At 45.3% G+C, this 21,583-nt stretch overlaps 1 protein-coding gene across 3 annotated transcripts in view; it reads right to left on the reverse strand.

Moving 5' to 3' along the window:
• Positions 1 to 21,583, reverse strand: part of GRAP2 (GRB2 related adaptor protein 2) — a 544,466-nt gene that overhangs the window by 91,681 nt on the left and 431,202 nt on the right. For 2 of the 3 annotated variants that reach the window (XM_069652933.1, XM_069652932.1), the window contains 2 exons: positions 13,314 to 13,405; positions 12,437 to 12,556 (listed from right to left, as the gene is read on the reverse strand). In XM_069652933.1, coding sequence (XP_069509034.1) covers positions 12,437 to 12,556; positions 13,314 to 13,405 — 212 coding nt within the window. Of the gene's footprint in view, positions 1 to 12,436; positions 12,557 to 13,313; positions 13,406 to 13,695; positions 13,771 to 21,583 lie in introns of those variants that run through there. The other variant, XM_069652935.1, reaches the window with a different exon arrangement.

Here is a 21,583-nt window from a genome sequence, read left to right on the forward strand (position 1 = left end):
TTGCCGACAAACAGGCCCAATCTATCCAATCAATTTTAGTCGAACATGGCCTTACCCAAAAAGTCTTAGCTCCTACACATATAAAAGGACGCACCCTAGACTGGGTAACTAACCTGAACTGCGCCACTACCATCTCTAATTTTAGCCCACAAACCTGGACCGACCACCACCTTATTTGTTTCTCATCTACGATAGAGTCTCCTAAACCAGATACTCGTGAAATAGCACCACCCTTACTAACCAGAAGCAAAAAAGAAATTACTGCTGATAAACTACTCCCTCTCCTCCTACCAGCTCTACCGCTAGCGCAAACAACTCTGACCCAAACACGCTAGTCGAAACATTTAATAACACTATGTCCAAAGCTCTGGATACTATTGCCCCAGTCAAACTTCGAAAAAGTAAACAAGAATCAAACCTTAATTCATGGTTCACTCCCCATCTCAAAGAACTACGGATCCAAAAACGGAAGCTCCAAGCTATCTGGAGGCACACACCCTCAGCTGAGAATAAAACTCTACTTGTTAACCTGGCAAACAAATACAAGAAAGAAATAATCCAAGCCAAAAAGAACACATTTAATGATAGAATCAGTAAAGCCAACTCTAATTCCAAAGAACTCTTCTCCATCCTCCGGGAAATGGAAAACCCGATTGCTCCCGCTGATAATGTCCCTAAGGACAAACAATGGTGCACCAGCATCCAAAATGCCTTAGCAAATAAAAGAATAACTCTACAGTCCAAAATTGCAAAGAAGAAAGTCTCCTTGAGCTCCACAGGAACACATACCACCCCTTTGACTGCACCAAGTAGCAGCAAACCATTCAGGTTCACCAATATCACCATACTGGAAACTGAAAAGGTTATATCATCTCTGAAACCATCAAACTGCCAGGGCGACAGCTGCTCGGCACAAGTTATCAAGGACGCAGCTAGAGATGTAGCTCCCTTCATTTCCAAGCTAATTAATGCCTCATTCAATTCAAGTACTGTGCCTACTAACCTTAAAGAATCCTGGGTATTGCCTCTCCTCAAAAAACAGACCCTTGACCCGGCGATCCCAACTAATTATAGGCCCATTACCACGGCCCCCTTCCTCCTCAAAATCATTGACAGAGTAGCCTACCTCCAGATCCAAAACTATCTGGAGACGAACCAACTACTAGGAGCACACCAATCTGGATTCAGACCACAACACAGTACTGAAACGGCCCTAATCGACCTCAAGACACAAATTGACGAGTTGAAGGATAAAGGTAAAACAGCTATGCTCCTCCTCCTCGACCTATCGGCGGCCTTCGACCTGGTGGACCATGCAGTGTTATGCAAGCATCTAGCGCCTGCCGTCCATTTCTAAAGTGAAGCTATAGCCTGGGTACAATCCTTCCTAGCCAACAGTACGATGAGAGTGTTCTCCCCTTAGCTTCAGCAGACCCAATACAAATCACCTGTGGCGTCCCACAAGGCTCATGTGTCTCCCCAACAATGTAAAACATCTTCACTAAGCCCCTCTTCGACAAACTTGACAGATTGGGGGTTACCTATACTAATTATGTGGATGACACACAGATCCTCATACCACTATCTGGCAACTTCATCGAAGACACAGCTCTAGTAAACAAGATTTACCTCCTCATTCAGGCATGGATGGCCTCTCACGGCCTCTGCCTGAATGACAATAAAACTGAGATACTGGTCTTAGAGCAGCGTTGGACCCCGTAGAAAGCATATATCTGATATCAGGAAAGACTACCACTGGTTAAAAATGTGTGACAGAATTCTCCTCAAGACAGTGGGCCTTATTACGAGTCCGGCGGTAACCGAGGTGGTAAAACCGCCTGGTTACCACCGGACTCGTATTACCATTCCGCCTCCGTGACTCCCAGAATTACAGGGGCATTACAACCCCGGTGTCCCGGGAATTCCGGAGGCGGAATGGTGTTAATCCCCATTCCCCATTCCCATTGAGTCCCATAGGATGGGGATCATGGAAACACCGGCACCATCTCGTGATGGTGCCGGTGTTTCCTCGTCCGCCTGCAGGCGGGCAGTGTTAAACCTGCCAGGTCAGACCTGGTGGGTTTGACGCCTCCACCTGCAGGAAGTGATCGCCCGGCATGGAAACAACGGTGGCGGCGGGTTTACTGCCACAGTTGTTTCCATACCGGGCGAGTTATAATGAGGCCCAGTATCTCTTACCTATAAAGGACTGAACAATACTGCGCCCCCATATATCTCTGCTAGATTGACCAGAAAATTCTCCAGTCACCACACCAGAGCTGCTGACCATCTCTTACTAGAAACTCCTAGATTTAGACTAACTAAAGTGGGTGGAGCTAGCTTCCCTGTCAGAGATGCTCGTGCCTGGAATGCACTTCCCATGGCATTAAGAGCTGATCAGCCCTACTCTATATTCAGATGTAACGTGAAAAGCTGGCTCTGGACCAATGACGCCCATTAACTGTTCCCCGGCACTTGATCCTGGATTTCTGATTGTAACTATCATGATTCTCCAGAAACTTGTTCTTAGACCAGCTCTCCTCCTTCATTGTGATGTGTTGTACCCATATCTCGAATATATGTACTGTAAATACTGTAATAATCATGTACTGTAACTAATGTATGTCACCAAGCTTAAATATTCTTGTTTCCGCTGCGCCCGGCTACCCCTGGGTTTGGAGCGCATTATCAAATAATAAACTAAACTAAACTAAACAACCGAGGCAATGTCATTTATTCTGTGCTATGATGGCAGCAGTATTATTTCTGATCTATGTGAATAGGTGAAAGCATCTTTTAAAAGACTGGAGGGTCAATTTGAATTCAAGTTATAACGGATTGTACATATGTGCTCTGTATTTAGGTAATGTTGAGATGGGTACAATTTCGAGATGATGTTTATTGGTACTGTATTTTCTTTGTTAATGGCGCAAGCCACATAAAAACGGTTTCCTCCTACTCTCCCATTGTGAGTACGTATGGAACCGCCACATTTTCTAGTTTGACCTTTATCTAGCACATATAGGAGGTTATTACAGTTTTGCCGGTGCAGTACAACTGCTGCCAATTCCGGCACCAGCACTTTTACTGGACTGGCAAAACATAGGTTTGCCTGTGGGGGTGACTGATTTACCTCCAGCCAAGAGGTGGAGGTAAATCTTGCTCCCACCAGCAAAAAGAAATGCCGGAATTACCTGCACTGGTAATTTCAGTTCTGGTAAGGTAATTCCAGCAATCACCTCCATGGAGTCCTATTGGACTCCATGGAATGGGGATTTACCACCAAATCCGCCACTTGGAATATGCCAGTAAGTCCGGTATTGTGGTGGAAACGGTATCCATAGTGACATGGTGTGCTCCATTAACATAGATCCTGTTGTAGCTGATGTGGAAGACCATTGAATCTGCAAAGCCAGGAAGAGCTGAAAGGTAGGAAATTCATCTTCTTTCTCTTCAAACAGTCTCTTCAAAACCTCCTAGGACCCCATATTAACCTTAGGTGGTACATACACTATGCCCTGGCAAGTACCTAGAGAAATCTAGACATGACAACGATTTTCCATAGCTGCGTCCAATCCAGGGGCTTTACTGGATATGAATCACTGCACCATGGCAGAGATTCTCCAAAAGTCACAGGCCAAATGTATTCCAGTTGAAGACAGATGGTAGTCTTCAATTATTTATAAAGTGAGGGGCATAGCATTCACCTGATCCCAGAGAAATAGCAACACATTTACCGCTTACTGCATCACCAAGGGCTGTGAGCCCTAGATATCTATACCTTTCCGCTTCAAGTCATTTGTCAACCATTTGGCTAGTGGCGCCGCCACCAGGGCGAACAGGCGTGATGAAAGATGAGAGCCATGTCTAGTTCCAGACTCCATTTCCCACCCACTCATCAGACATAACACTACCAGTTCTAATGCTCGCCTTATAGAGGAGAGACATTGTGTTCCTGATTTCTGGAATGTAGACTCTAAAACATGCAACATGAAAGCCCATCAAATCAAGTGCCTTCTCAGTGTCCAAGGATGCAAATGAGTGGTCTTCATGCAACTGACTACTTTCCCGAATGGCCTGCACTAACCATAGTAAATTCAAAATTATGCTACTTCTCTTCTCAGCAAAAAGACAGTATGATGCATTAAATGCTATTGCATGGAATCTTAGGGGCATTTGTAGGATGTGATTGCATGGGAAAGGGTTATGACCCCATTTTATGTATTGTTTATTTATTACATTTGTATAGCGCCCGGACCGGAGGTATCACAGTACTTCTACAGGAAATTGTGAGAGAAAACAGTAGTAGATAGCAACGAGTACAAACAGTTAGTACAAATAGCAAGGTCCAAATGATGCAAGACTATGCAACGGGTCACATACAGAGGGGTAATACTAGAAAATCAATTCTGGTAAAGCCTCACCTCATGGTACGGGGGGGCTACTTCAGGTGAGTAAGCACCCAAGAAGGTGAGTAAGCACACAAGAAAGACAAAATAAGTATGAGTGCCCATCCCGGTAAAGCCTCGCCTCATGGTACGGGGGGCTACTTACTTCAGGTGACTGAGCAGTGGGCTAAAAAGGTCAAAGCAACAGTTGCAGAAATGTTGAAATGCAAACATAACGTAAAGCACTGCACCGTCTAGTCTCGGAGAGTAGCAAACAGTTGCTTAACGGGAGACTACAACTCGTCGCCCTGATGGGATTGCACTAACCAGCGGTATAGGTGGAAGTTTATCATGGCTGAGTGGATGTGGCAAAGATGGGTGTTTGGTGATTAGGGGATTTTCTGGAAAGCCGCTTTCATAACGAATGGTGATACATTGGTAACAAGTGCAATATTGAAACTAGAGTGTCAGCTGTAGATCGGTGAGCCCGGGATGCAGAGTCAAGAAGCGGTTGGTATTTGCCCGTGATCCTACCTTAGCAAAAGAGGGTTCCAGGGCCCTCTTGGCTGGGACAGGCATTGAGCAAGGCCCTTAAAGGAAGCTGGCTTCTCCTGCCGGCTCCCAGGACAGGAAGGTAAAATAAGAAGCCACGGCCAATCCGCAGACTGCGGAGGCGGGTTTTCCCTTCCCAAAGGTGTACTGTATTGCTCGTGAGGCTGCAGCAGGCATGTTGGAAGTGAGCAAAATGCTATGTGAAAGAAGCCCATCAGGGCTTACCTGTTACTGCTGCTGATCCTGGTCATCACAGAGCCTCAGTTCATGGTGGGCATCAGGGCTGGAGATGAGGCTACACAGGGCCAGACAGGGAGAACAGGAGAACAGGGACTCCTCTCAACCTGGGGAGGAGGCCTAATAGGATTGTCACCAGAGGTGGGGTGAGGGAGTTGTGAGAGACACAGTCCCTGGCTCGCGCCATGCTTGTTGAGAGTGGTACTACTGTTTGTCACCCAATGCCTGCCCAACCGTATTCTGGCCAGAATTCTTTGTGTTATGTTCCAGGACTACCAGTAACTGCATTCTGCAGAGGGGAGCCGCTGGCCTCGTGGTTGATCCTAAATCAACAATATGAGTCAAGCGGCCCATGCAAGCAACAAACAAGGACTCACCGTACCTCAGCGATTGCAGCCAAACAACTCGAGTACGCAACAGAGAGACTGATTGTACTGCTTTGAGAGGAAAGCGGGTGGGACTAAAAGGAGGTTTTAACGTCTCCAGATTTTGTTGCCCATCTCCAGGGTGAGGGACAGGTAAGACCAAATTGGCCCAGGAGATCAAGTGAGTAGGAGAACCAAAGGAATGAGAAGTCAAGCTGAGTGAGGGGTGTTCGGATGCAATGAGGTGGAGTGAACGAGGACTGAGATACCAGGTGAAGGAAGGACGGAGCAGCGGAGCATTGCAGAAATGGTGTTGGAGCTTGTTGCAGGTGAGGCTTGGTAGTGAGACAGAGTGGCACCTGATTGATAGAGAAGAAGGCTGTGAAGGAGTGAGTGGTTGGTGGACTGCATGAGAGGTGTATCGGAAGGGAGTATAAGGAATGATTGAGTGAGAGGAGAAAAGTTAATTGAGAGTGAAAATGGGGTGTGGGAGTAGAGAGGGCAGAGGAGAGTAGAGAGTGTAGAGGAGGGTAGAGGAGGGAGAGGAAAGGCAAATAGAGAGTGGAGAAGAGAGTAGAGAGGGCAGAGGAGAGTAGAGGGGGAGAGAATAGTAGAGTGAAAGAGTGAAGGGAGGAAAGAAGAGTAGAATAAAAAGGGAGAGGAGAAAAGAGTGGAGAAGATAGAAAAAGAGAGGGATAAGAGAATGTGAACATCGGACGGACTGAAGAGAGAGCAGGAAGACAAAGTGGGCCATGATGGGAAAAGGGGAGAGAGGGCGTAGTGGGAGTGGTGGGATTAAGGAGAGGAGAGAAATGGAACAACCGCTGGAGAGAGTGAACCAGAGTGTTTGATATTAAAACCTTAAAAACATCAAGTCCTACTTTGACCACCGTGAAGAGTGTTTCAGCACTATGAGAACTCCAAAGGGGCTCAGATAGATAAGGTGGATTGCCCCTAGGCCCTCATCTAAAGCTACAATATTAGATAGTATTACTGATCGCTAGCTGTGAAATCCAGGGGTTATGGAAGCCTCGGTTAGGGTGGCAGGAGCCCACTGGAGGGCTAGAGATGGATGACCATTAGAACAATCTGCCTGCACCCTGACCAGAGAAAATCCAATGATTGTGGCCATTGTGGTCTCTAAAGGATTGTGGTCAGACCACACGTCAGACCACCATCCTTTAGAGTGTCAGAGTTATTGAAGCCATCCGTGACACATATGAGGGCACCCCCTTGATATGTCAGGCTGCGCCTTGCATATTCTGAGTATACTGGACATGTGGGGATATAACAAGATCAGGTGGCAGGCTCTATAGGTGGGCAATACAGCCATAAGGAGATAGTGCCCCTCCATACATTGGTTGTTCTGGGTTTAACCCTTCATATCATAAACCCACTCATAGCATATCATGGGCCTCATTATAAGTATGGTGATCCAGAAATAAGGGTGCCGATAGCAACGTACCGGCACCCGTTCGGCACCCTTTCTGGATTGCCATACTACATCGATGAGGGTACGTGTCATGGATCCCCTGGCAAGCCTGACCTGCCGGGTTTTCAGGCCCCTATCGGCATGGTTGTCACAGAAGCACCGGCACCATTAGCAAAGGTGCTGGTGCTTCCGGGTCCCCATTTCCATGGAGCCCTCTGGGACTCCATGGAAATGGTGATTTACTGTTACAGCCACCCTATCAGGCACTGGGATATCAGGCGGTGGTAAGGGTATTATGGGGTTAATGGTAACCTGCCGCCTAGCGGCATGTTTTACCGACAACCCCGTAATGAGCCCCCATGCGTGTTCGGTACGTGAAATACTAATTTGCATGCTTTAGCAAGAATTTGCATTTTATTAATCTTTATCTTATTTAGGTTTTTATGTCTCTGATCCAACTTTCTAGGCTGTCATCAATGTCAAACGTATGATATGGCACTTACTTTGATGACAAAAGAGTCAGAGGTTATGTCACATCGCTTTCTGTGATATCATTGGGGTGTGATGTCTCTTCCGATACCCCTGACATTTTGGTGACTTGATGTCACTGAGCAGTTGCTGTGAAATGCATGTTGTGTACATTTGTTCTACTGATGTAAAGCAGCTGACACTATGGCTATTTCCCTCTGTTTTATTTTACTTATTGTTGATACATTCAAATAAAATTGTTTTAAAAATGGGAATCAAAACTGAGGTGGCTAAAGAGGGAGGAATAAGAGAGATGGGTGAGGTGGATGACTGATTTCTAACAGGTAGGATGATAAGTGAGGTATGACAAATGAGGAGGAGGACTAATGACTGAGGATAAGAAATGAGAACGACATAGTAGTAGCAACGTGAGCCCTACAACTGACTAAGGCGGAGGACCGATGACAGTGGTGAGGGAATGAGTACCAAAGAGAAGTATTGACAACTGATACATGAGTTGTAAAGAGAAGCACTGAGGTATAGGTGCAATGAAGAAACTGAGACTGTAGAGGAGGCATGGTGATTTAGGAGGAGGAGTAACAACTGAGCAGGAAGGAAAGTAAAGCGCTGTGGTGACGACTGATCAATGGGTTGTGAAGTGAGGCATTAATGTATGAGTGGTAAGGATGACAAGTGATTGCTGAGAAGAAGGTATAAGATGTGAAGCAGACAACTGATGACTAAAGAGGAGGAATGAGGTATAACAATGATGTGTGGGGAGGACAAATGATAATGTCCTGTGCGATAAAAAAGGAGGTTTGATTAACAGTATTGAGGTGTGAGAAGGATGGGTGAAGAATGAAGGCTGATGAGTGAGAAGGACAAGGGGGGAGTGAGAAGGACAAATGAGGAGTAAAGGGTAGGAGTGGCAGGGGGAGAAATGGAATATCTTACAATTGAACCCTTATTCCTTGGGTGCCATCAAGAGCAGCTAGGGTGCCACCTTGGGAGAAAAAGGAATAGAATACAGATGTCTCTAGGGGAAGAATGAGGATTGTGCAATCCGAGATAACGTTCAGCGATATTCCTTGCTCTTCAGAGCTTTTTGACTTGATTGAACACAGATATGTTTGGATCCAGACACAGTACTCATCTGTAATTGCCTACATCAACAGGCAGGTGGGCAAGCAATCTAGTTTGCTGACAGAGACTGCTTACAACATGGGACTGCAGATAGAACTTAATCTCCTGTGCCTGTGAGCTGTTTCCGTCAGGTGCATGGACAGTTCAATAGAAGACAAGACAAGCAGAGTGTCCGGTACCTACCAGGAACTATCCCTGAATCTGGTATTGTTCACTTAGTTTTGTCATAATTCTGGGAAACTGACTTTGGAACTTTTTACATCCGACCACAATTTCCGGTTGGAAACATGTTGCACGAGGTACCTGGACCCTGGAGCTTAGGATGGATGCATTGTCACTGGATGGGCCAGCATAGTTACTCTAAGTATCCCTTCTTCCTCACTTGATTTCCCTGCTAATTCACATGACCAAGTGAATCAAGCAGAAGTACTTTTGATAGTTGCTTTTTGGCCCTTGTGCGTGTGGTTACCTTTGTTGGTCCAGGTGTCAGTGTATCCAGTCTGGACACTTCCTCACCATCAGGTTCCAGTAGTATGTCTAGCACAAGGGTCTGCAACCTCTGGCCCTACAGATTTATTGGACTACAACTCCCACCAGCCCATGCCAGGATAGTCATTGGTGTGGGATCATGAGGATTCATAGTCCACAACAACTGGAGAGCCACAGGTTGCAAACTCCTGGTCTACCATCTGATCTACAGATCCCAGAGATTATTTGGACAGCATAGAGACTGAGCTGGAGGGGCTGTGTGGACGAGGGATGTCCTGGGAATTAGCTTGTGCTATTGAGCAGTCCAGAAGTGCCTCCAGATTAAAGATTAAAGGCTTATTCGGGGCACTTCAGTTCCAACCAGAAATTATGTTTGTGTCGGTCTGCAGTTATTCGACCTACAACATTTTAAAAGAGCACTGTTTGGCTGTGGCAATTTGATTGCCAGGATTAAGAATACATAGATAGATAGGGAAAAGAGGGAATAAATGGAGGGATGAGAGAAGGCGGGGAAGCAGGGCAGCATAGGGCAGCATTGGAGGCGGGGGGACTAAACCATTACAAAAAAGAGGAAAATGATTTAAGGGCCCCAATCAAAAAGTCACAATCACATAGTCTACTTAAAAAATGGTGTGGGTGTAACTACATTGAACTGCCTGGCTCTTAATCTACCTCCTGGCTCATGCAAAACCCCAAATATAATACACTTTTTGCAGGATTGTTCCAATCTGGTTCAATCTGTCTCTTCACTAAGAACGCAATGGGAAGCAATTAGGGCTTTCCTTGTCCCTTGGTCAGGGGGATCAGAGAGAGAGGGGTGTTGGTATTTATGTTGCTCAAGAATTTCCCGACTTTCAACCCCTCTTGAAGGCAGTAGTCCCCTTGCTTAGGGGGAAACAATTCACATTGCAAGCTACTAGCCAACCATAGCAAACTAACTTGCTCCTCAATTCTATACATGCATATAGCACACCATTTCTTACTCGCCAAGAGTCAAATATAGAGTGCACTCTGAGCTGTGGGATTTATCTTTGCTGTTAATAGCCATGCAGTCTCATACCTTTGAACACATAGGGCCTCATTACGACTTTGGAGGCAGCCATGGCGCTATTAGCGCCATGGCTGCCTCCAAAATCGTGTCCGGGTCCGGTCTTGTGGAGAGGGGATTTACCGGGACATTCTGCCCTAGGCAGACCCGGTAATCCCCATTCCAAATGCCATTCCCCATTCCCATTTGAGCCCCCATAGGGCTCAATGGGAAGGGGGAAGGTGCTAATAACGGGCCGCTAATTGTGGACCCGTTATTAGCTCCAAGGTCCCTTAACGGGTCCCGTAAAGAACGTGTGGTCAGACCACACGTCATTTACGGTTCCTGCTAAGGGACCTTGAAATTGGGCGGTAAGGGATTACCGGCACCGGTCTCCTTACCGGTGCCCGGTATCCTTTACCGCCCAACTTGTAATGAGGCCCATAGACTCCATTGATATCAAGTGTCAGCAAAAACAGTGTGGCCCTGACGTCAGGAGTATAGAGGAGTTGGGCACTCTGTTATGCAGAGACCCCTTCCTTAAGAAAGCAGTGATTCTCTGGTGGCCCTATCATTTAGGACTAAAGTGATAGCTGAATTTCATCTTTCCAGGATATTGTATTGTCAACCTGTTACTTTAATCCTCCCTCTCCTGAGGATTTGTGCCATTGTTTTGATGTTAAAACATTGACGTACTTGGATAAAACTTCTGGGTTTAGAAAATGTTTTTTTGACTTACGCACCACCGCAAAGTGTACTAAAGGTTTTTTTTAGCTTCTGCTGGCAGCAATTGGATCCAGTTCGCTATTTCTTTGCAGTACTCTATAGCCAAATGTCTTTTGGCATCAGGGATCCAAAGAAAGCAACAAGGGAGATTTGTGTTTTCTGGGCAGAATGTCATGGTCGATCTATTTGGGAAGTCTGTAAGGTAGGCCATTTGGTTAAACCTCCTCATGTTTGTGAAGCATTATCCTCTACATGTAAGGGGGCCTGAGTCTCAGCGGTTCGGGATCAGGGTCCTTTATAAAGTGACGCATTGATTGGTTAAGTCTTTATGTATTTGACATTGCATTTGGTCACCTTTGGAGTACATGAATATTTGGTCTGGAGTGGCTTCTCCAATGGGCCAATGCTCATTTATGCTTGGGAACATCGCAAATGTAAATGAATGGGACTAGTATGAGGGTGATCTAGCTAATTAATGCCCTGAATATGTAGTCATAGTCTTCCTTACCCCTAGTACTACACATCCTCGTCATAGTCATTACAGTCTCCTCCACCTGCATGTGATGTAATGGTATCAGCCCATGAAGCTTGGTAATTCAGGAGCATTGTGGGGAAGGCGTGCTGTTTTCTACCCCCTTCTTTTGAGTGAAAGATTTAAAACAAAAGTTAAACAGGGTTTCTTCTAAAAGTCTGGACTCTCTAAAAAATAAAAATAAATGACTGTAACAAGGAACTAGAAGCAGTGAAGACTACAAGTAAGTAAAAAGGGCATCATTAATTACCCTACAGGGAGGTTTTACATCATGCAAGAGATATAGCTAGGTTTGAGGGATATTAAAAAGCAATAGGGCTGGTCTCATTCAAAGCAGAATCAGAATTTACGGGATCATCAACGATGGCTAAAGAACGCTACAAGCTTGAATGTACAGCAAGATAAAGTGTTGCTCATGGGGGTTCCTTATTTATTTATTCAGGATGCTTGTAGTACACCCATGCAGCTGGTTGATCGCTTCAGAGAGAACATTCTTTGAGAGTAAGGCAAAGAAACGACTCACAGATCACCACATCGATCACTACATCACCCCAGAGAACAAGCGTACGGTCCCTGTCTTATCTTTAACCACAAAGGCCCTCCTTGAGCCTGCCTAACATCAAACCATTGCACCATCGAAAGATCATGCAGAAAACACAGCAAGGTAATTGACACCATACTACACTGCGTCGATGAACAGCACACGGTCTGTGATCCAGCATACAGCACTACACAGCTATGCCAAAAAATGTCAGAAGCAGGTTCAAAATGCAGTGATTTTTCAGTTGGTGTGATGAGCACAACTAAGTGTTTTTTCCCACTGTCACCCAGTCCAAGAACAACCAGTGTACACAGTACATGCTAAGAAATCCTCCACAGACTCTTGCCATGCACAGAGATTAATGAGCCTGTGTCTCGATGAAGTGCCTGGAGAAACAATATGGTGCATGGTGTGGGATAGCTTGTAGGGACACAAATGCCATGGTAGCAACATAGAGGTACTTGCGCTATACAATAGCATTGCACACCCGCTGACGCGACCAGACTGTGAACTGGGGTACGTGGACACTTCCTCACCTTACAGAGATAGAAAAGTCTCCTGGGGAGCTCTGGCTGTCCCGGATGATGAAGAAGCCCATGTCCCTTTTCATGAGGATATCCTCTGCCTCGTGCCTGGAGAGCCCTTTGTGATACCACCTAGAAGGAAGAAAAAGGAGAGAGCCTATGAGGTATCATCAGCAGATGGATAAACGCACATACAGCTCTGTAGAAAGCTATTAACATTCGGGGCCAGTAGAATAAACAGGCGGTGCTGCCAGGTAAATTGATGGCAATGCTTAGGAAAGCACACCTCCCTGCAAATGTTAGCACTTCCTCCACAATTTTAGAAAATGGAGTCTATTTAAGTGTGACTGTTTTGGGATTTTATTTCCACCACTCATGAGCAATGTGTTATGATGTAGCCATTCAAAGACCTTCTGACAGCACTGGACAAATAATCATCGCAAATCCAATATCGTATATTTCTTTCTATCTGCTCTGTTCACGAAAACCTTGCCAAGCTGTCTTTCACAGACCTAATTTAATTAAACATGACTTCTTTTTGGTAGCATCTCTATTAACTGGTCTCTAGTTACTTTAATGGCATTTAATCTTAGTGAGTACCCCCCCCCCAAGACTCACTCGTTCCCTTGCTAAAGATCCATTTGAACTAGTTCCATAAAGGAGAGCGTGAAAGGTCTTGAGGGTAATTTCTATGGCCAATTTCAACCTTAGGGGGGCGGGGCAGTCCGAATGACCTAGACCAATGTGCTACTGCCATTCATATCCAGGACTGGACCAGCTGGTGTTTGTGATTTGAAATTCTATTTACCCACAGTCGTCCATTGAGAATGGAGCTCCTCGAAGAGAGTAACTCAATGCCTGTTTCATGTAGGACTCCGGCAGTACTTACGTGGGCATGTGGATATCTATGTATGTCCTGGGGGCGCAGCCATGATTTCCCCGTAGCTCCACTTGACACCAGTCGTCTTCACTGTTTAAGATCTACAAGCAAATCAGGGGATATAGTGATAAAACGAAAAAGCCATTATTATCATAATCAGTGTTTGAATTTCCCTTTGATCATTCTTGTAAGCGGCACACACACCATGTGTGAAGTTATGGGGGTGAGGACCTTTTCCACAGAGTTGTATTAGGGGTGTAACAATCAGTCTAAACAATGCTGTTGTGAAGCACCAAAACAACCAGGATCAGTAGGAATGAATGTACAAGAAATCCTTAATGTTCTTCCATTTTAAAGTTGATCATCCCAGGGGCAAGTCAGAAAAAATTACCTCTTCTAGCTGAAACAAATCTCTATAGACATGGGAGGTCCATTTTCGGGATACTGAACTTCCTGCCTTTTGGTGGCACCTAGATTAGACACATACACACTATAAACAAAATAGGCTGAGCCTGGAGAAAAAAAGAATTCTTAAAACAATGTTGTGAGCTTTTAATGTCTCTAGCTTTGGGAGCATGTTTACTGATATTTATCATATTTTTTTGGGAGCATTTTTAGCCGAGAGGTGGCCCAAAAGCCTACCGGGGATCGCTTTACCATCAGATTGCGTCAGGCTAGAGAAAGCCTGCATGAAATGTCATCTACATAGCACAAGGGACATGCAACACAAATAAAGAATCCTGTAGGCATCAAGGCGAAGGAGGGCAGAGAGGGGAGAGTGTATTTCAAGGTCTTCAGCAGTAGTGTCTGAGTGCAGGTGGCAAATACCCCATTCAGCTTCAGAAACTCTAAATAACACTGCAGTTGTATCCATTTTGTTTATTACCTGATTTACTGGAAAGAATCAAGCTGAAAGGACCACTCAAAGCAAAATACATGCGTCGGTGGGTGTTGTTACCCATTCATGGAACATTTGTAGGCGAGCAGTGTTGCTGCCATTTATTTTACTTTAGATTGATTGCACACAATGTGTATGATTGGCATTTCCAGATTTACACTTATTTTATACACTTTCATGTGATCAGTCAGCAGGGGACCATCAAAAGATGCGCTAGATATGCCTCTTCCTAATGGGAGTTCTTAATTTTTTATTTTAAATTTAAAACAATTCTGGCACTGGCACTATCCAGGTGGTCTCGGAGTTCGCTAGAGGATGGCAAGGTAGCTGGTCTGGCTGGTTTCGATGTGAGAAAAGAGTTCTTTTTTGAGGATTTTTCAGAAAGTAAAGCTGGAGTGTGCAGTGTGGATGTGGAGGGGTAGGGTGTTCCAGGTTCTGGGTGCACACTGGGTGAATGCTTGTTTTTGTGTGCAAGTTAGTTTGCAGAGCGGAATGTATATGAGATTTTAGTAGGCTTGTCTGGTGTTTGTGTGGGTGATCGAGTTAATTTTTTGTGAAGGTAAGATGTGTTTGAGGTGGATGGCTATGTTTATGAGGCAGAGTCCATTGACAACAATTCTCTAGAGTATAAGGAGCCAGGGCATCTGGGTGAGAGCTGGGGCGATGTGTGAGAGTTTGGATAGGGGCAGGATGAGCCTTGCTGCAGCATTCTGCAAGGGTTTTAGGGGGGCAAGCGTACTGTTGGCGGGTACAGTGAGGATAGCATTTCCGTACTCGTGCTTGGACAGAACTAGTGCTTGACTGTGTTGCAGAATTCGTCATGGGGAAGGATGTGTCTTATTTTATGGAGGAGGTGTAGTTGTAGGTTGCATGTCTTGGTGGTGACGACAGTTATTTAGTGTGTGAAGCATAGGTGGGGAAAAGATGATGAAGGCCACTGACTTGGCAGGCCTGAAGAGGTATATGTATAGGTTATCTGTGATGAGTTCTTTCATTCAAGGGCTGAGATTGGGTTTGTGCCTCAGGGGGCAGATGAGGAGGTATTCTGTTTTGGATGGGTTAACGTTAACCTTAAGTGCCAAGGGCGAGGTATCTCATCCTTGGGATTACCTCCCTGTTGCCAAGGACGCGATACCTCGTCCTTGGCACTTAAGGGGTTAATGAAACAGAAAATGTTAGAAGCATTGAATGGCGAAATACCAAAATAACCAAAAAAGGCCTTGGCACTAGGGGGGAAACCCATGGCAGTTAAAAGGTTAAGAAGTGAGTGGCCATCCAGGAGGTTATGATCATGATAATGACGTGTTATTTATATAACGTTTTTGCCAAATCGATGTACGTGGAACATATTTATATACAATTGTTATGGTGGAGAGGCAGCTTTTAACGAGGATGGAGTTGTGAGGGGGAGGTGCTTTAGAAGTATATGTGTGTGTTGTCAGCATATTGGTGAAAATGGACAATGTGGTTGCTAATGGTCTGTCTGTGAGATTTACTGAAGTGGAAAGGAGATATGGAGTATCCATGTAGAAGTGTGCACTTGACGGGGTTGGGGCGGATCAATAAAGGGCATGGAGACAAAATGTGTCATGTAAGGGAGGAAGGAGGTGAACCTGCAGAGAATAGTACCCAATAGGTTCATCCTATGGGATAGTATGTTTAGGAGAATGGTGTGGTTGATGGTGTCGAAGGCTGCATAGTGATCCAGGAGTACCAGGCTGTATGTCCTTTGTCAGTGATGGTGTGGAGGTCATCCATAATGTGATGTGTTGCCATCTTGGTGCTGTAGCCAGATTGAAAGCCCGAGTAGAAGGAGTGGAGTTGGTCTCTTATGATAATGTTTTGTTGGAGTTGGCTTGTGAGGAAGTGTTCAATGATTATATTCATTATATTATTATTTATATATACAGGATCACAAAAGTACATACAATTGATAAGCGATCAGATTTGGCCGGAAGTAGTGAGCTTCTTACAATGGTGTGAGTTTGAGTGACATTCTGACCAGTTTGTGGAGGGGAGTAAATGGTACAGTCACCGGGGACAATACCTAAGTGGACATACACAGATTAAGGACAACCAACATTGGACATTGTTAAGTGCAGGTACGGGGTACGGCCAGTTGTAATCAGGACGTGACCATGATGGGTGAAGTGCTAGAGTGGAGGCACAGGAAGTGAGAGGCAGAGGTAGGTTAGAGGCGAGGGAAATTTTGTAGCTAGCAGGCAGATGAGAGTTAGGTTAAGAGGGTAACTTAGAGGCTTTTAGTTTGGTTTTGAACAAATCCATGTAAACTGTTTCTCGGATGTCCAGGGGAAGAGAATTCCATGCAAGTGGAGCAAGAAGTGAGAAAGAGCAGAAGCGAGAGGAAGCACAAGGAGGGCGAGGAGCCACAAAGGTAATCAAAGAGGCAGAGCAGCGATTACGAGACAGCTTATAGAGTTGGCTATAGGAGGATACAGTGGTGTATTACCGTGGATAGATTTGTGAATTAGGAGAAGAAATTTAAATTTTGCCCTGCTTTTCATCATCAGCCATCCAGCCTGGTGACGGTACAAGGACGTAGGTATGAAGTGAGGGAGTTCAAAGAGAGTCCTGGTAGTGAAATTAATGATTTTGTCAAGAGGACATAAAGCATAGTTAGCGTGACCAAAGAGGATGCTGGCACACTTTTACAGTTTAGAGAAGACAAGCGTGGTTAAGAGATGCTTGGTGGTGTTGAAAGGAAGGAGGTGCCTGATTTTCAAAATATTTAGGAGGTTGAGGCGAGCTGCTGTTTTGGAGATGAAAGTAGAGAAGGTGTGAGAAGGGTCATAGATGATGCTGATGTTTCTAGCGGAAGAAGAGTAGCAACAGGGCACACATGTAACGAAAGATAACAGACAGACAATGCTAACAAACCATGTACAGGGGAGAGGCTAGCGAATATGAAGGGCACAGAAATATTCATCGGTAGTGAGGAAGTCTATTTATTCAAATAAGCATGTCTTAAGCCTATTGCAGAAAGTTTGGGGGTTCTTCTCTAATCACATTTCTACTGGGAAGTCGTTCCAGGCTAGAATAGCCAGAACCGGGAAAGAGTTCAGGTGGGAACTGGATAGGCAAAGGAAGAGATGAGAGAGAACTTTTGGCAGAGAAGAAGAGTGCCTCTGTTTTAGTTTAACATCAGAGAGTGCAAAACCATCCAATATTTAATGGCAGAGAGACGATTTGAAATTTTGACAGAGAGTTCAGAGAGAGTTCAGGAAAAGAGAAGACGATTTGGGTGTTATTCACGAAGAGTTGGTATGAGAACCTAAAGGAGGAGATTAGTGTCCCAACAGCAGAAGTATAGAGTGTAAAGAGGAGTGGACCCAAGACAGAGCCTTTATGAACACCAACAGTTAGAGAAGTGAGTTGAAAGCTGTTGCTGCTCCAGGAGACAGAGAATTTGCAAGGTGCAAGGTAGAATTAAATCCAGGCAAGATCGTGATCGCGAATCCTGAGAAGAAAGAGAGTTTTAAGGAGATCAGAGTGATCGACACATCGAGGAGAATTAGGATAGAGGAAAGGTTTGAGTGAAGTTGGACGCATTCATGAGAGCAGTTTGCGTGGAGTGACAGGAGCGGAAACCTGCTTGTAGAGGGTCTGGAAGGTTGTGGATGTCTTAGAAATTGGTAAGACGGTTGAACACAACCCTTTCGAGGACTTTAGAGTGATGCAGAGGGAGAGACACAGGGTGAAAGTTAGCTGGTAGGTTCGGGTCACCCACTTGCATTTTTAGGAGAGGAATCACCATGGCTGTTTTGAAAACAGAGGGAAAGCAAGTGAACTTGAAGTACAGTTTGAAGAGTTCAGTGAGGTGAGAGGTCGCTATAGGGGCAATAGGCTTGAGTAGCTGAGGACCAAGAGCGTCTGATGGGGCACAAGAGGGTATAGCCTTCATCAATAGAGATAGCACTTTGTCAGTAATGGTGTGACTAAAGTGGGAGATGGAGGCAGAAGATGAGGGTAGAGTAGGCACAGTTTAAAATGTAGGCGGGAGTGTGAAGATGGTCAGGACAGAGTCTCTAATTTTGGAAATATTTGCAGTGAAGTATTCTGCTAGGTCATTAGCTGTGAGAGTGGAGTTGATAGTCATAGACTTAGGAGGAGTGAGTTTATAGTGCCCTGTAGCCAGGGAGGATGGTTGGAGTGAGAGTCAATGAGGGTTAGGTAGAATTCCCTTTTTGCTATATCAGGAGTGGACTTGAGAGAGTTCAGGGCAGAGAGGAACCGTTGCAGGTCCTCATTTATTTTATTTTATGTATTTATTTATTTATTTGTAGTTTCTTAAAAAGCGCTACTCGCCTGTAGGCCTAAAAGTGCAAAAAATACAAAACATGACAAACTTAACAAATTGCAATAAAAGGGGAAAGCTGAAGACACCAGTCGAATGGGTGCGTCGCCATTTGCACAGCAGCCGACGCATATCTCTGTGAATAGAGCGTATGAATGGGCTGGCCCATGGTTGAGGATGCTGAGACTTAGGGGTGAAAGTAAACAGTAGGAAGTGAGAGGAGAATGAGTCAAATATTAGGGATTGGGAGCTGGAGAAGGCATTGTTGGTGGATGAGGTATCGCGGGTGAAGGTGAGGTATGGTAGGATTGTGATGGGACAGTAGTATCCAGGGAGAGTGGGCCAAGGGATGGGTTCTTGCCCTGTTTTGATTGCAGAGGGGATTTTACCATGTGAGAGACAGGAAATTATGTCGACCCAGTGCTAAACCAGAGTAGTGTTGCAGCTTGATGTGGTCATGTGTCCTCCAGGAAGTGTGCTGGTTTTGTTTCATTGGTGAGTGTTTCTCGGTTGATGGGGTAAATATGTCACTTGTGTTATAAGTATTAGGGGGTGGAAGTGGGACTGCAGAAGAGAAGGCTTTTGTTTGATGTATATTTTAGTTGAAGTAGCCTATGAGGGAATTGCATACCGAGGTGGATGCGGGTTTAGTAGGGTGGATGGTGGTTCAGGGAGTGACTTGATGTTGAAACATTTCTGTGTGTGACTGATGGTGGATTGGAGTACTTGGAGATAGTGGGCAGCTTTGACGTTGCGTGTGACCATCTCGTATTTAGGGTTGCATTTTTTGGGGTGGGATCTTGGAGGGGCATTGGCTCTTTTGCGAGACTCTTTCAAGGCGTCTGGCTTCCTCATTGATGGAGATGAGGGAATTGTTGAAAGATGGTCTCTGCTTGTGATTGTGAGGTTTTGTGATTTGAGGGGGGCTATTTTGTCATGTGCATGGCTGATGGTAGTGTTGTACTTGTTAAGGAGTATGGAGGGGTGTGTTTGTGTGTGTGAGGAGAGAGGGAGTGATATGAGTGGTGCTTGGGCTGTGTCTGTAATGGGGTGTGGGGGATGTGTGGCAGGAGGGGAAATGTTGTTTCGGAGAGTGAGTATGAAGGGGATTGCACAATACCCAGATTTGATTTTGCAGCGATGTGATTTTTGCTTGAAATTTGAAAGGCAGCTGTGTTGCCAGCTATGTGTGTGTGGGGTAAGTGATGAGTTGGGTGACGTAATAGGGGGCGAGAGGAGTGAGGGTACTGTTCAGTGTGGGGTTGCTGTGTGGATGGGAAATACTTGGGTCAAAAATTCCAAGGTAGATGCTGATGCAAGGAGAGACTGGAGGGTGGATTCTCTTTATTAGCAGTACTATCAATATTTACGGTACTCATTTGACTGAAGTTAATATAGAATGCCCTAACCCAACCGTGGGTTAAACCAGCACATTGCTCCATGAATACTAGGAAGAGGGATGAAGGCCAAGCTTATGATATTCACATGGTGAGTGAACCAACATCTTGTGTTTCTGCTGACGTTTAGGTGAATCTGCCACCTGACTACTAGCCAATCAGACATATATCATGTGTGGCTATTAACCAGAACATTCCTTACAAAACCCTTTATGTGGCTACTGCAAGAGATAAAATGTATGAGAGTGCAAGTCAGAGGCAATCGCAATAAGGTACGAAAATGTCATCCAGAAGACATAGGGCCTCATTACAAGTATTGCGGAATGAGTTAACGGGTGCCGCTAATGGTGGCGGCCCGTTAACACCATTCCGCAATATTACGAGGTCCCCTCGCGGGACCCGGCAAGGACGCCTGGTAAAACCTGGTAAAACCAGGCGTCCTTACCGGGTCCCGCGAGGGGACCAGGGAGCTAACAACGGGCGGTCGTAATCGGCCCTTTGTTAGCTCCCACTCCCATTCCCATTGAGGCCTATGGAGGCTCAAATGGGAATGGGGAAGGTCCGGGCCCGGGTTCCCTGAAGGAGGAATTACCGGACCCTCCAAACTCGGAATGGCCCGGTAATTCCCCATTCAGGGAACCCGGAAACGATTTTGGAGGCAGCCATGCCCTTATCAAGGGCATGGCTACCGCCAAACCCGTAATGAGGCCCATAGTTTCCATTTGAAGGATCTTGGGCTTTAGAAAATGGATGACCAAAAAGTGCCTGTTTTCCTTTACATATTTTTAGGATGTTTCGGCATGTTTCAACCTTTTGGTGATTAATTCACCTTCCCACTCTCTTATCCCTAACACAGCACCACCTGACCAACTAATCAACCAGCAATGTATTGCTCTTATGAACCACAGTATCACTGTTTTATTCTTGCTCTTACACTAACATTGTATAATAACTTTTAGAAGCTGTCTGTAACCTCACTGTGATACCTACGGGTCTGGGCGTGTAACAAATGAAATAAATAAATAAAAATAAATTCAGATTTTCTGTAACTATTGTTCTGAAAAATCATGACACTGTTAAACAGACGAGAATTATCTCCTTATGGACTTTTAGGGGATCCCTCGCCCATTTGTTGACTCATAATGCCTGCTTCTGATGGGTGGACAATATTTTCTGTTAAAATTGGTATCTAACTCTGCCCAAAAGTCCTGAACTCCTACAAGATTCCCCGAACTCTTCCTAGCTACATGAACTAAAGTTCCTAACTGAAGCAGCAGGTATTCACCTGAGGCTCCCACAAGAGGTAATACAAGCCTCCAGTCTTGCAACAGAATCGAAGGCATCCACCGTGGCAGTACAGCAAAAAAGCAGGACTAGAGGAGCAAGTCATGTCTGATATGGGAACTTTTGATAGCTCTTGAAGAGTGTTGCAATGCTACCATCCTGCCACCAGGGCACCCCATAGGGGAGGCATGCAAGGTCCTGGTGATAGGCAGCTATGCCAGTCACTGTGATGGAGATTGCAGTTACAACAGGCACATGTCTATGAACGTATCAGGCCTGCTGGGACTGATTCCATTCCAAACTCTGGCCTGGATCCTACGAAGCCCCAATGAGGCAAAGCAGCACTTGTGGTGCTGTTCTGAGAATCATACGCATAGGATCCACT

This window comes from Ambystoma mexicanum, chromosome 3q (genome assembly GCF_040938575.1).
Source record: "Ambystoma mexicanum isolate Mex_15411 chromosome 3q, UKY_AmexF1_1, whole genome shotgun sequence".
In the NCBI taxonomy this organism is placed as follows: domain Eukaryota; kingdom Metazoa; phylum Chordata; class Amphibia; order Caudata; family Ambystomatidae; genus Ambystoma; species Ambystoma mexicanum.